This window comes from Acartia tonsa, chromosome 8, assembly GCF_053477335.1.
Source record: "Acartia tonsa isolate MP-2025a chromosome 8, ASM5347733v1, whole genome shotgun sequence".
Lineage (NCBI taxonomy): Eukaryota > Metazoa > Arthropoda > Copepoda > Calanoida > Acartiidae > Acartia > Acartia tonsa.
Genome location: NC_137267.1, coordinates 46,527,264 through 46,541,694, shown reverse-complemented (window position 1 = coordinate 46,541,694; position 14,431 = coordinate 46,527,264). Strand labels below are relative to the sequence as shown.

At 40.7% G+C, this 14,431-nt stretch overlaps 1 protein-coding gene across 2 annotated transcripts in view; it reads right to left on the bottom strand.

Moving 5' to 3' along the window:
* The window catches only part of LOC145327120 (juvenile hormone esterase-like), a 100,228-nt gene that overhangs the window by 31,952 nt on the left and 53,845 nt on the right, over nucleotides 1-14,431 (bottom strand). Inside the window, exons 11-13 of one of the 2 annotated variants that reach the window (XM_080170655.1) lie at nucleotides 13,154-13,208; nucleotides 12,445-12,522; nucleotides 2,525-2,588 (exon numbers count right to left, since the gene is read on the bottom strand). In XM_080170655.1, coding sequence (XP_080026781.1) covers nucleotides 2,525-2,588; nucleotides 12,445-12,522; nucleotides 13,154-13,208 — 197 coding nt within the window. Of the gene's footprint in view, nucleotides 1-2,524; nucleotides 2,589-12,063; nucleotides 12,142-12,444; nucleotides 12,523-13,153; nucleotides 13,209-14,431 lie in introns of both variants that reach the window. The other variant, XM_080170656.1, reaches the window with a different exon arrangement.

Here is a 14,431-nt window from a genome sequence, read left to right as displayed (position 1 = left end):
TAAATAGTACAAAATGTTTATAAAATAGATTTACACGGAGTAGGGAGATTTTCACTAATAATTTTATATTTATCAACTTGTTCCATATTGACATTTATTTTGAACAGGTTGGAATTTATTTCATCAAATCCCTAGTCCATGGAAACTTAAAAGAAAAATTAATTTTGCCAGGCAAAGTGACGATTTTGCAACTGAAAAGTTTTCTTTGAAAATTAGAATTATTTTAATTTTATTTTAATCCAGGGCAGGTAAACGCTGAACCGTAATGAATCTCCTTCTCATAAGTCCTGGGAAGATTTATAAGTATTTTGAGTGAGGGTATCACCACTCTCCCAAGAGAAATCTCTTCTAGAAAAAAATCTCCCACAAAGGCCTCTAGGGGCGTTGCCGCTAGTATATTATATAGCCACTAATAATTTTTTAAACTTAAAATTGGTGGCTGCAATACTCCTTCAAAGTTCAAAACTAATTAGAAATTTTAAACTTTCTGTGACCCGAAGAAAAAAAAATCTTTTGGAATTGACATTCAAATTTTTATCCTGTTAAATTATATTAAGATTGTACTATTTAGCCTTTTGTATCTTATAACCTAAAGTTTACATTTTCCATTAAGAATTTTAAATTTGTTAATTTACAATTATAAATTTACATCTTTTGATAAAGTTCAAAGAGTTTGAAAATTAGTTTCTTCAAATGTAACTTTTTTATTTTATCAGGACTTTATTGCTCTTTTTTCCCCAACGACTGTTTATGGCCAAAGCATTTCACTGTTTAGAGTTAAAAATTATGTTGTCAAAAAAATTTCCAGTAAATCATTCAAAGTGTTATGATCACATTTTCTCATTCGTAGGCTTAAACACTTTAGTTACTTTGATTAAAGCTTGATTGGTTGGCCGTGTCCAATCTTTTCAAGGTAAGATTTTCTTTATTAGCAAGTAGTTAAAATGTTTTTAAAAGCGAAGCTTTTCTATTATAGGGGTTGATCCGTCCGTCCGTCTGTACGTAACGAAAAGCTTTTTTCGTTAATTTAGGCAAACTAGAATTGTCTTATCGATTTCAAACTTTGCTTGATGATTCCTGCAGTAGATAGGTACGATTTAAGAAGCTTAGCAACTCTACAATCGTTACTAGAATGTCCGTATGTCCATATTAAACCTGTTGATTTTTAACTTTTTTCAACAACAATTTTCGTGTGATATAAGCATCCGATTTATTTGATTTTGGAGTACTGATTCCTATTACAATAAGGTACAATATTACAAGCAAATCATCTCTATAATCAAGTCTTTAAAATGTCAGTATATCCTTAAACAGAATTCCGTATTTAAGAAGTTTTGCAAGAAATATACGTATAATTTTGTCAAAACTTTTATATTTTTTATTTTGTAAATTCATTTCTGACACTCTTTAATAGTTAATGTTCGAGTCTGTCATACCGTTTCAGAGCTTTGCTTTTATGGATGTTGTCATCCTTTTTTACATTGTCTTATCACTATCTAACACGTAAGACGACGTTGCTGTCAATGAAACTGTAACGTCCAGCAACGATGACTAACTAAGGGGAGCAATGTAGCCTTTTCTGTCCAATAGAAATATAAGAATAGAAGCATATTCTGAACCCTTTTTTCGTCAAATCTAAGAAAAAACATTTCTAGCAGACAAAAGTATTGTTTACTTTCGACTCAAGCTGATGTGGATTCTTAAAAAATGACTCGCTACTCGATAGTGAGGCAAAATTATTTTTGTCAAAAATCATCCAAAAGCACATTAAAAATCTACAAAAATTAAACAAAATCATATGTTAATAACCCTTTTACGATTTTATTAAATTTTGTAAATTTTTTAATTCGATTTTGGAGGATTTTTCTCAAAAATAATTTTGCCTCACCAGCGAGTAGCCAGCCTAACTTTTTTTTAAGAATCCACATCTTCAAATTGAAGACGAAATTTTTGGGCAATTAATTCTGATTCCGCAAAGCTTTCTACTAAGAAAATATACTGTTTAAAGCTGACTTTTATCTATGTATGAAAGGAAAAAAAACATGTGTTCGTAACAAAATGTGTACACAATTTCAACCAATGAGGTTAAATGTATGTACCAATGCGATTCGCCTATTGGCTCAATCAGACATTACCTCTCTTTCTTAGTACCTTTATTTTCTGTCCAAACACATTGGGTAATAGATTGTGTATCACCTTACATACAAAAAAACCTTTGATTGTAACTGTGCCACGGCAGGAATTTCACCAGTTTTCACTAAAGCATCCCGAAGCTCTTTATATTGTCTATGTAAAATTACGTCATACAATACAAATGACCAATGATAGGCCAATACACATACTAAATTAACCAATGACATGCCAGTATTTATTTTAATTGGCCAATGGTAGGCCAGTATGACGTCATTTTTCATAGGTATTCAAGCTTTACCCCCCACTACTTTGACATTGGCAACATATTAACGTCTCTAGTATGACGCAATGTGGTCCATTTTTCGTATGACGCAGTTTGGTCTGTTTATACCTGTAACTTCTCAATGATTTGTTCAACAGGAAGATTCCTATCAATTCCCAAATGTTCAGCAATCCTAGAAATAATATACACTCAGTAATTGAATAATTGATTATAAGATTCACAATTAGCCTTTTTTTGTCAATACCTTATATGTGGCCAGTTGAGCAATGATAACCCCCCCCCCCTTGTTTTGAAATAAATTGAAAATAAAGGTTGGGGGTGTAGTTTTTTTATACTCTAATTTCAACGGGGGGGTGGGGGGTCCCTAACACTGAACGGCAAATCAGTACCCAATGTAACCTAACCTAATAAATAGTAAAAAAAAACAGCGTACATGACTAATATTTACAGATATTTTTTAGGTTCTATGAACATATTTATTTCATTGAAATAAATATCAAATACTTTGAAGAATTCTATCGAAATTCAAATATATCCTGTCATTGAAATTTTCAGGATAAAAGAGGACATTCAATTGCTTTAGGTAATTTACAAGCTGCTACGCCCCTAGAGGCCTCTTGATAAAAGGGAGGGAGGTAAGTCGACCATACACTTAAAATTTAAGTTTTAAAATATTTTTTTTGAAAGTTTTAAAGTAGGTATGTCGATGAGAAGCTTTGCGGTACAGTAGATCCATATCGATCCAGCGGTTAGCAAGATCGTATGTTACACACAGACACAGAGACAGACAAACATCTTGTTACTTTTAAAAATGACTAGCGGCTACGCCCCTAGAAGCATCTATTGGCAAATAAGGTGAGGGGATGGAGTAGACCACCCATCCTCATTATCAATTTAATTTTTATTCTATTATGTAAAGTAGTAAGGGTTTTTTGTCTGTAGCTTAAACTGTTTTTAACCTATTTTTGAATGGGGGGTCAAAAATATACTAGGACACCTATAGAATCAGACTGCAGAGCCCAAATTTGAATTAAGTCCCCAATAAACTTTTTTGGGGGGATTTAAAAATTAATTTTTAGTGTTGCTGTAATCATTTTGACCGAAGCAAAAGCTTTTTTTTTACTTCGGGTAATATTGTGGCTTACAGAACATTTTTATATAATTCACTTTATATTGATACAATAAAAAAACATTACTCTGTTCATTGGAAATAATTTTTTTTTCCAAAACAATTAATTTCATTGAAACATCTAACATTTACAATAAAACACATAATTCTAAAATCTAACCAATAAGAAGTCTTGTTTTATATAATTCTTTACAATTCAAAAAAAGAGTGTTTTCACAAAGTGACGTATTTCCAATGTAGTTAAATATTTTTTATTTAATTAAAATTAAAAGAATGAAAACCATACACATAAAAGATACATACTTTTTAAAATTATTTTAAAAGATAAGTTTGAATAATCTTATTTTATAACACATTTGTATATGTGACAAAAATAAATTTGTTGTATTGCATAAACATTTGTTGTCATTTAACCCTTTACAGCCATTTTTTATGTTTTTAAAATAAGTGAGAGAACACAAACATGTTAATGTTAATTCGTTGATATATTATAAAGAATTAACTTTTTAGTGAATTTTTATAGTAAAATCAGAAGGCCTAATTTTACTCTATACCAGAATACAATATTTATGAAGCAAAACACTCTAAAAGCTACGAATTTTACCCAAATAAAAAAAAGACCTTTTGCTTCGGTCAAAATGATCACGGCAACAGTAAAAATTAATATTTAAATCCCCCCAAAAAAGTTTATTGGGGACTTAATTCAAATTTAGGCTCTGCAGTCTCATTCTACTGGTGTCATAATATATTTTTTATATACGTTTTAAAAATAGGTTAAAAACAGTTTAAGATTTTGATAACTAATAAATAGAATAAGTTCTCTATTTTATGGAAGCCTCTATGGTTTTAAGCTATTTAATTTTTAAAAAGTAAAAAAAACATTGGGAGTGAGGAGATACTCTACCCCAAAATATTAACTGGAACTATAAGCAGCTCCACTATAAAGGAGAACCATATCAGTTTAGCGGTTAGCAATCCTTCGCAACAGACGATAAAAAGCTTACTAATCTATTTAATAGGTTAACCCTTTTCCCCACTTTTATTTATTAGACATCATAATTGATTACGGAATAAAGGAATTATTAATTTATCGTCTATTGTCCAATCTTTTTATCACTGGAAATATGAAAGAAATTCCAGAAACAAATTTGGGTAATTTCTTAGGAAAAGAAATCAGGTATCTATAGGGATAAGACAATGGCCGATGTACATCTCCAATGAGGATACACACATTACCCCTTCTGTAGATTACAATTAGTGTTTGAAACGTTTTAACATTCAACTTTACAATCCAGACAATCAAAATCAATAAAAGTCCCCAAAGTTGTAAGTTAACGAATAAAATAACTTTACTGTAAAAATATGGGGACGAGTGTAATGAACTGCCCAATGTCCCCTCCCTCCCTGAATAAAAATACATATGGTAATCAAATGGATTTATTATTGCTTGGATATTACACCAAATTATCATGAACTCTAATAAATGAAACTTTTAGATGGCTAAAAAAAGATACCCCTATCTAAACCTTAACCCCATCCCCTCCTCACCTACTGGATGTACGAACTGACCAACAAGTGATGTTCATGTTAGCAACCTAAATTGATGACATTTTTTCCCTTGTCATAATATCCGCGTTTATTATATAACCAGTGCAGTGGTAATCATCGTTAGAAGGGAGGGGGCAGTTGCTGAAAAAATATTTCTACAGCATTTCCTTTCACATAATATACAACAGATCTATAGTATAGATGTATATATACAGACAACTACTTCCCTTCATATTTCAAAGACCTCTTTCGTCTGCTTCTAAATAATTTTCTGCTACTTAGCTCTGTTAATATAAGCGATACAATTGGTTGATTTTCAATGACCCAATAGCAAGGTTGTGTGGTATCCGCCGAGGATAAATGGCAGACACCGGAGTTCAATTAGATTACGGCAGTGTGACAGACGTGGACACCTTACTATAGAGAAGCTACGCTTCTCTAGCTTTCACTAGATAATGATCAACATCTATTTTCAGTTGTCACTTTATTGAAGGTTTAAAAGATACTGAAGCTATATACAACAAACAATAATTACATGGATAGGAATAAGTAATCATAACATAAAAGCATAAATAATACATATACAATGGTCAGTTTGGGCAATAATGATTCCCCCATCCCTGGAAAGGGTGGGGGAGAATTAAGAATACAGTTAACCATAATAAACATGACAGATTCAATCATTAATTCTAAGCGTAGGGAGGGGGTCACTAGACCCCTTCCCCAGGACTCGGGGGAGGGCCATTGACCCTCCACCGAACCCCAGATCAGGGGTGCCATAGGCATGGCTCACGGTTGCCGAATACCACAACTCTCCCCTCGGAAGGCTGGGAGGTGGTTTCCCTACCAGACTTCCGACAGTGGTTGAGGCCTTCGGTCCGCTCCTTAGGGCTAAAATATATACAAACGATAATGATTCAATGGAATCCTAGTGGTGAGTATCTTCTTAGGGTTGATGGGCTCCCAATGTGGGATAGAAGGCAGAGGCTGACTTGGGTTGGACACGTTGGTCAGCGCCGGCAGGTATCAGGTTTGCTGGTGGCACAGTTGTTGCTGGAACAGTCAGCAGTGGGGCCTGCTGGTTGTTGTTGGCAGCGGCTGGGGCACTGGCTGCCAGGTTGATCGTCTGAGCAGCGGCCTGTCCTCCTGAGGGGCCGCGGGGTCTGCCAGAGGGCGGTCCTGGCCTACCTGGGCGGTCATGCCCGCTGTCAGTTGATTTCATAGACACCATTTCCTCGGCTGCTTCCCTGCCGATGGGAATGGCATCCCAGTCCACTGAAAAGTCCCGGGACTTGGCATGGTTGAGCCTGGCTCTAGCCAGCGCTTTCCTATATAAAGCTGGATGGTACAGGAACACTTGTGATATCGCATTCAGGGCTGCCCGGACTCCTCCCTGTGCTGCTGCCAGGGAAATGATGGTTAGGTCCCCCAGCAGTTTGAGGATCAACAACAGCAAACACAGTATGGCTGCGCCATCTCCCCACTCGTGGATGGCTTGTCTAAATCCTGCCCAGACATCCAGGGCTGCCTCTCCTTCCTCCGCCAGTCGGTCAATGTTGTAGGACACTATCCCATGGTCTCCTGTGGCCGAACAGCTGCCTTGCTGAACGCAGGAGCCATAGGATAGGCCGGTCAGCATGGCACTCTTGTATGCTGGGAACGCCAGCAGTTGTTGCCAGTCGTTCAACTCAGCCTGCGAATACAAGCCACCTGAACTGAAGTCATCTAAGGGTTCTGTCAACAACTGCTTAGGCGTATCCAGCGGGGGTGGCCTCTTCTTGGGAGCAGGGGTTAACTCTATCCAGCCTTCCTCCGCGTGCACAGTCAGGGGGTAGGTGGAGGAGCAGGGAATCTTGGTGGCGTGTTCACTGTATACCCGTGTCACAGCGTCTACAAAACCTGTGGGCTCTACTGGCACTTTGTCCCAACACTCCTTGTGTTCGCGGACAACGTACTTGTGACGTTGGCAGGTCAGCTGCAGCAGGATGTCTCCCCTCAGTACCGAGAACGTGCTCCCCTGGACACGCACCGGGTGGGCCGGGTCTAGTTGCTGGAGCTTCCAGCAGTTGGCCGCTACTTCTTCTGCTGCGGTGCTTTTCATGCGCGTTTCCAGGGTAAACCCAATATAACCTGCATGTATCTGTGCTTGAAGGGGAACGTCAACATCCCTGGCCGACACTCTGGGCAGCGCAGCCGCGGCTGGGTCAGCTGCCACGAACAACGCTGGATGGTTTGTGGCATGGGCCTCGAAGTCGCAGTTCACAATCGAGGTGGGGTTGGTCATGTTGATGAAAAACTGGGCCTGATGGTCAACCAGATATGCATCCATCACCAGGCTGGGCTGGAGGCTGCGGATCAGCCTCAAGGGGCAATCTCTTCCCAGGTGGTCCCACACGTAGGTTGCTTCCCCAGTGATGCAGGACAGCTCAGAATGGGGACACTCTAGGGTCAGGTGGTCAGACTGGGACTCCACCCGTCCATCCTCCACCACATAGGTCTCCTCCTTGACCAGCAGCCGCCGCTCCTGGAGCACTAATTCGTTGCGGTATAGCTGGCCCTCAAAGTGGACGTCCTCCCCCTCGCAACCCACCCCCTCGGGGCTGTTGACGAGGGCGCCCACCATGTCGATGGTGAAGAACAGGGGGTGGTTCAGCTGGAGCGTCAGTGGCTGGGTCTTGCCTGGCAACGTGTAGACTCGGTTCCTGGCCAGGTCTCGGCACGCTTCTGGGTCTATCTTGGTTGGCCTCATGAGGGTGGGGACCGAGGTCACCTTGAGGTGACCCCATACCCCACACCTGAATGTCCACTGGGACACGGTGAGCTGACAGCTGTACCCAGTGGTTTCCCTCACCTTGACTTGCTGCAGGACGTGCACTTCATGGCCCAGGGGCACCTCCTGGTGTAGGGGCTCCGTGTTACACATCTTTTCTTTATTGTAAGACGTGACATGGGTGGGGCTGGCACAGTCCCACCCCACCAGGACGTAGCTGGTTGTAGGCCACACGGCTGCCAGCAGGAGGCCCCACAGGACCATCCACCAATGGGAGAGGCTTCCAGGTAACCATCTTCCTCGTACACGCGGCTGGGGATCTTCAGCTCTGGTCACGGCTGCTTCTTGGGACTGGACACGGCTGGGCTGCTCCTGGCTAGATACAAGTTTCCATTGAGCGTTATCTGTATGCGGCCGAGGCACCCCGATACCCTCCCCAATGACAGACTGGCAAGCGACTGGCACTTGCCTGGGTGTCGGCTCCCCTAGCCCTAAGTGCTCCCTTCCCTTGTCCAAAGCATGCCCAGTGGCATGGGGCTGAAGTGCATGTGGCACAGGCTCGCCCTTACTCACTGCCCTCCCCTGCCCTAGGAACTCAGGTGCATGTGGCACAGGCAAGTCCTTATTTTCCCAAATTTCAATCTCCCCAGCCTCAGGTGCAGGGGGCACAGGCAAGGCTGGGTGTTTACAATATTTTGGATACAACACATTTAACAAATTCAACTTATCCTGATGTTGAGCAGCTGGGTTCCCTTGGCTGGCAGGGGGCTCTGGATGGCATGTAGCTGGGCTCTCCCTGCAGGCTGGTGGCGCTGGCTGGCATGTAGCTGGGCTCTCCCTGCAGGCTGGTGGCGCTGGCTGACTGGGGGTGACGGGTGTCACCCCTTCCTCTGGGACCGCTGGCTCGTTCCAGGACTCAGGTCTCTCGGTGGCGGCGACGGTTGTCGCCCCAGACATCAGGTTGGAGGCTGGCTCGTTCCAGGATCCAGGTATCTCGGTGGCGGCGACGGTTGTCGCCCCAGGCACCAGGTGGGAGGCGCTGGATAGCACCCCCCCATCATCCCAGGTGGCGACGCCGGGTGGCGTCCCATACATCGATGCAGAGGTGCTGGCTAGCACCTCCTGCCTCTCTCGTTCGGCGGCTGCCAGGACCTCCTCATACACCGTCTCAGGGACGCTGGGCAGCGCCCCTCCACTCTTGCTGGGTAGGCTCAGTCGGGCAGGTTCCATCATGTTGAGGCTAAAAGGCTGGGGCCTCAGCACCTCTGGCTCGGCTATGTTGTTGGGCTGTATCAGCTCTGGCCCCAGATGGTTAAGACTGAAGCCTAGGCCAACCCGGTTGGGTTCAGCCGCGCCGCCCAGTACGTTGATCCTAGCTGGGACAGTCCCAAACTGCGGCATCCCATCGGCTCGGTCCGCAGCTCTGGGGGCGGCTGCTTGCTGTGGTGGTGCTGGGGGCGCGCTCCCTTCCATATGGGCCACTCTGCTGGGCTTCCCTGGAGGGGCACCCTTGTCGGCGGTGCGCCTGCGGCTGGCTACCTGGGCCCAGTCAGCTCTACAATCGGCCGCCGTGTGACCGTCATAGTGGCAACGCTCACACTTGGCAGAACGGTCACGGCGTGGCTGGGTGCGTCTCTCCTCTAGGCTAACTTCCACAGGCGTTGGGCAGTCTCGAGCTCGGTGGCCTCTCCCCTGGCAGCGGTAGCAGCGGCCTGGAACCTTGTCATCTGGAGCGACCTTCCCCATCTGGTGGAGACCCGGAGCCAAGGAGCCAATCTCCATTGGCTCCGACTCGTCATATTGGGGCAACTGGATGCAGGCAGATCCAGTCAGCCCGTCGGTCGAGTCCACTAAGCACACACCTTCCTTCAGCTGCTTAGTAACCATGGTCACGGTGAACATGGCCTTACGAGTGTACTCAGGTACACTCGTAATTTCATGGTTCATCATGAGGCTTTTACATTGGCGTTACGAATTCCACGATTTAATTCGTCCACCAACAACTCAAGATCCTCATGGTTGTAGGCGTCCCTATACAAGGCGCACTTAGTTGATATGTACGCTTGTATAGGTTCTGTCGAGTGTTGCTTGTAATCCCTAAACGCTTGTTTAAGCGTTTGGGATTCAAAAGCAGGGCGAAATAGCAATTCACACTCGGTCTTGACCTGTTCGTAGGTCAAGGCTTGGCCTGCCTCGCCAAACAGATGGGACGCCATTTCCGCCGCTTGCCCTACCAGTGACAGTAGTAGGGCGTTGCGGCGGTTGAGGGAATCATGAGGTGGCACGCGGTAAGCCGCCCATGACATCTCAAGTCTGCGGATATGTGCCGACCAGGATTGCTTGGGCGGCCCTCTAAACTCCGGCAGATTGCTCAGCATCAGCTTGCGGTACTCGGCTGGGGCCGGCTGAGGGTCATCCTGGAGCCATCCTGGGGCTTGGTCACCTCCTTTGACCCTCCACCGAACCCCAGATCAGGGGTGCCATAGGCATGGCTCACGGTTGCCGAATACCACAGTTGCACAAGACGATTGCGATGGGGAGATACAGTTATTTAACCCTTTATCGCTCTAGTGTTTTACTCTAAATAATAATAATATACAAGGCATCAAAGATAAAATTTCACACATAAATATTTGAGGGAAATATAAATTTATAGGCAATTGTCCTGTCACTGAAATTTCTGCGATAATATATTGTTATATCAATCCAAACTACAAAAAAAATAAGCTGCTTAAAGAAAATATCAGATTATGTTATTTATTTACAATACATACCAAAACAATATAGAAAATAGCCTTATCGTATCCTATTATATATAGGTAATAAGGGATTGTTGTCTGAACTTGAAGATCTCATTAACTTCTGAACTGATTGGGTTCTTTATTTCAGGTAGGGTTCATATAGTTCATATATAAACAAAGTGATTTTTTTCCTAAAAATAGATTATCAATTTTCTAAATTTGCTATTGCCATATTTTTGTCAAAAAAATGGTCTACTTATTCGCTAGAATACCTAATATGATAATGTATTTATTAGTAATTTGTATGTAAGTAATAAAAAGCATAAAGTCCCTAAGGGTTGATATCATAATATAATACAACATATTTCTAATATGATCCATTATTTATTACTAGCGGCTTCGCCCCAAGAGGTTCGATCAAACTAATTTTTCGTATTTTAGATTTTTTTAAATTTGAGAGGGGGAATTTATTTTTGTTTTTTTTTGGAGGGGGGGTTAGTCGGCCCCACTATTTTAATTTTAGTTTTAAAAAGAAAGAAAAAATTGTTGGGGGTATTTTTCATTTTTTTTTTGGGGGGGGGGGTTAAGGGTTCAGCGGTTAGCGAGATCCTTCGCTACAAACAAACAGACAAACAAACAAACAAACAAACAGACAGACAGACTACTTTGTATTATAGATATGCTGAATTATTGTGTAAGAGTAGGTATCTAAAGGGATAAGACAATAGTCAATAAATAGTGTTGCATCCCCAATGATTGATTATAAATAAAATTACCCTGAATGTGGACTATAGTTTGAAAAGTTTGGATACTGCTAATTGTAACCAACCAACCAAGATGTAATAAAACTACCCAACATTTTCAGGACAACCAAAAACTTTGGGTACTAGTATAATTTACAGTCGAATGTCCCCTAATGGATATCATAATTGGTTAAGTGATGAAAAATCATTGGTGGACAAATGGGTAAAGTGAGAAATAGAGCAGATTTTCAGTGTTCAATCAAAAATGAGAAAATTCTACCAAGAAGAAGAAAAAATGATAAATAAACAAATAGAAAATGTGATTTTACAAATAAATTTTTTTAGCATGACCAATCGACAGACGGATTAAGTGAATTTTGAAATGGATGCTCATACAGAAATTTAGCTGTCTAAATTAAATAGCAGCCGAGTAATCATATTTTCCACATAGTGCTACAGACTGAAAGACAAAGTGAATTATTGAGTAGCTTAATTATTTAATATTTTTAAAGGGAAATTCTTTCTAAATAGAAAAACATTTGAAGTTCTTCAGGTCACGTGACTTGACACACACACACACACAAAAGAACTTACTTGTAGGCATAATAGTCAGGATGCTTGTTGAGGCAACAGTATGAGGATTTGGGTGAGCCACTCTGCACTATAGCAGCACTAGAATATGGACACACACACACATACACACAAAATAAACTTACTTGTAGGCAAAATAGGCAGGATGTTTGTTAAGGCAACAGTAGGGAGATTTGGGTGAACCACTCTGCACTATAGCGGCACTAGAATATGGCCACACACACAAACACATCTACAAACACACACACACACACAAAATAAACTTACTTGTAGGCATAATAGGCAGGATGCTTGTTGAGACACAGTAGGGAGATTTGGGTGAACCACTCTGGACTATACCGGCACTAGAATATGGACACATACACTCACACACACATACAAAATAAACTTACTTGTAGGCATAATAGGCAGGATGCTTGTTGAGACAACAGTAGGGAGATTTGGGTGAACCACTCTAGACTATAGCGGCACTAGAACATGGACACACATACACGAAATAAACTTACTTGTAGGCATAATAGGCAGGATGCTTGTTGAGGCAACAGTAGGGAGATTTGGGTGAACCACTCTGCACTATAGCGGCACTGAAACAAAAACAACATTAACCAGAATCCTATAAAGTAGTAAGGTTTTTTTTGTCTGAAGTTAAGGATCCTAATTACTGATTGGAATATCTATTTTAGGGAAGCTTCATTTAGCTCCTGTAATGGTAATTAGCTATTTCATTTTCAGATTTAAGTCTAGGGTTAGTTGTAAGCTATTTTTCTCTGCCCCCTTGAAATCAGATCATCTAGATGCTAGAGGCGTAACCGCTGGTATTACATAATAGGGACAGAACCTGAGCAGGTTTTAGGCTAGTTTTAGAGTGTGAAAGAGTATATATTTTCACCACAGAAGAAATTAAATTTAAAAAATTGACCATCTCTATTAGTATAATTAATGACAAGAAGCTACGCCCTTAATGTCCTCTCGTTTCGTGGCACTTTAAATATGTGGAGGGGGACTTTGCCCAACCGTCTAAAATTTATATTTAAAAGAAATGAATTTGAAAATTGGAGGGAAGGACCCTAGGACAGATTATCTTTTAAAGGAGTAGGTTCCCGTCCCAAAGAATATATTCAATGAAAAGGCTATCAATATCAGTTCTCCAGTTAGGTACAAACACAAAGACAGACACACACATCCTGTTGCTTTTACATCAATAATTGGACTTACTTGAATAGTCCGGCAGACATAGGAGATACAATATGGTTCATAACGCTCATGCCACCTAAATGAATATTAAATTAAAGAATAGAGGGGACACGAGCTTCATGTGACTCTGTTCACTGGGCTGAGGCAGAGTCCTTGAATATCAGCCAATAGCGCCATATACTTCTACACAACCAAGTCTCTACAAAAGAGCAATTTACTGTTCCTACCACATGAACCAGTAGTTGTCTAGTTTATACAAATACTCATTTATTATAATGATAGCTAAATTGAAAGGTAAGGTGCTAAGATATGGCCAGCGATGAAAATCTTTTTCCCTTTAACCTCAATTACTGTGTGAAAAAGAATACAGGCTCGGCTGTAACACTATTGATTCTTTAAAACCAAGTAATTTTTAAAGATTGTTTGTTGGATTTTTACATTTATGCTGACAAAACTTAATATTTTAATAACAAAAACAACATAGAAATAGATAGCACAGATATTAAAAGCTAACAATATTTTATTAGATTCAATAATAAATAACCAAAACTCAGTTCCAATTAAGACTTTCAATATTTTTTTTCTGTGCAAAGTATCAAAAGTAGGGTAAAATAACCCATCACATAAATGTTTGATATGGTGGGGGGGGGGGGGGGGGGGGGGCGGCGGATAAAACTTACATCGTGGATGAGAAATGTAAAAAATAACCTGATTTTTAAAAACTAAAGGCTTTGAACGATTGCGCGAAGCAATAAAACATCAACAACAAAAATTTTGGAACAACACACTTTGGGGTAAAATTAAATACATTTCATAAATTTAGAGTGTGCCTTTACCCTCACGAGTTAGTTGTATACTTGTGTGTTGACGTACTGACTTCAAATATACTTAAAGAGTAGCTACGCTATAAGAATTATTATTTTCTGAATTCCTGATGTCCATAAATCTTATAACAAAGGTTTTATTTCAAACTAAATAGCATGAAAAAATGTTATGTTCATCATATTTCATTTTTAGTAGCGCAGCTACAGCGAAAATATGCGTACGTCGCCAATTTCTGAGTAAGTTTGGAAAATTGCAGGAAGTAAGGGGACATTGGGCTCATTATTACACTAGTCCCCAAAGTTTTATAATAACATTTTCTTATTCGTTTGGCTTAAGTACATACTTTGGGAACTTTAAATGAATTTTGATTTATTCGTTCATTCAATTAAGCCACCACTAATTGTAATATACAGAATGGATAATTTTGTATATCATCATTGGGGATTTACATTAAGTTATCAGTAATTGTCTTCT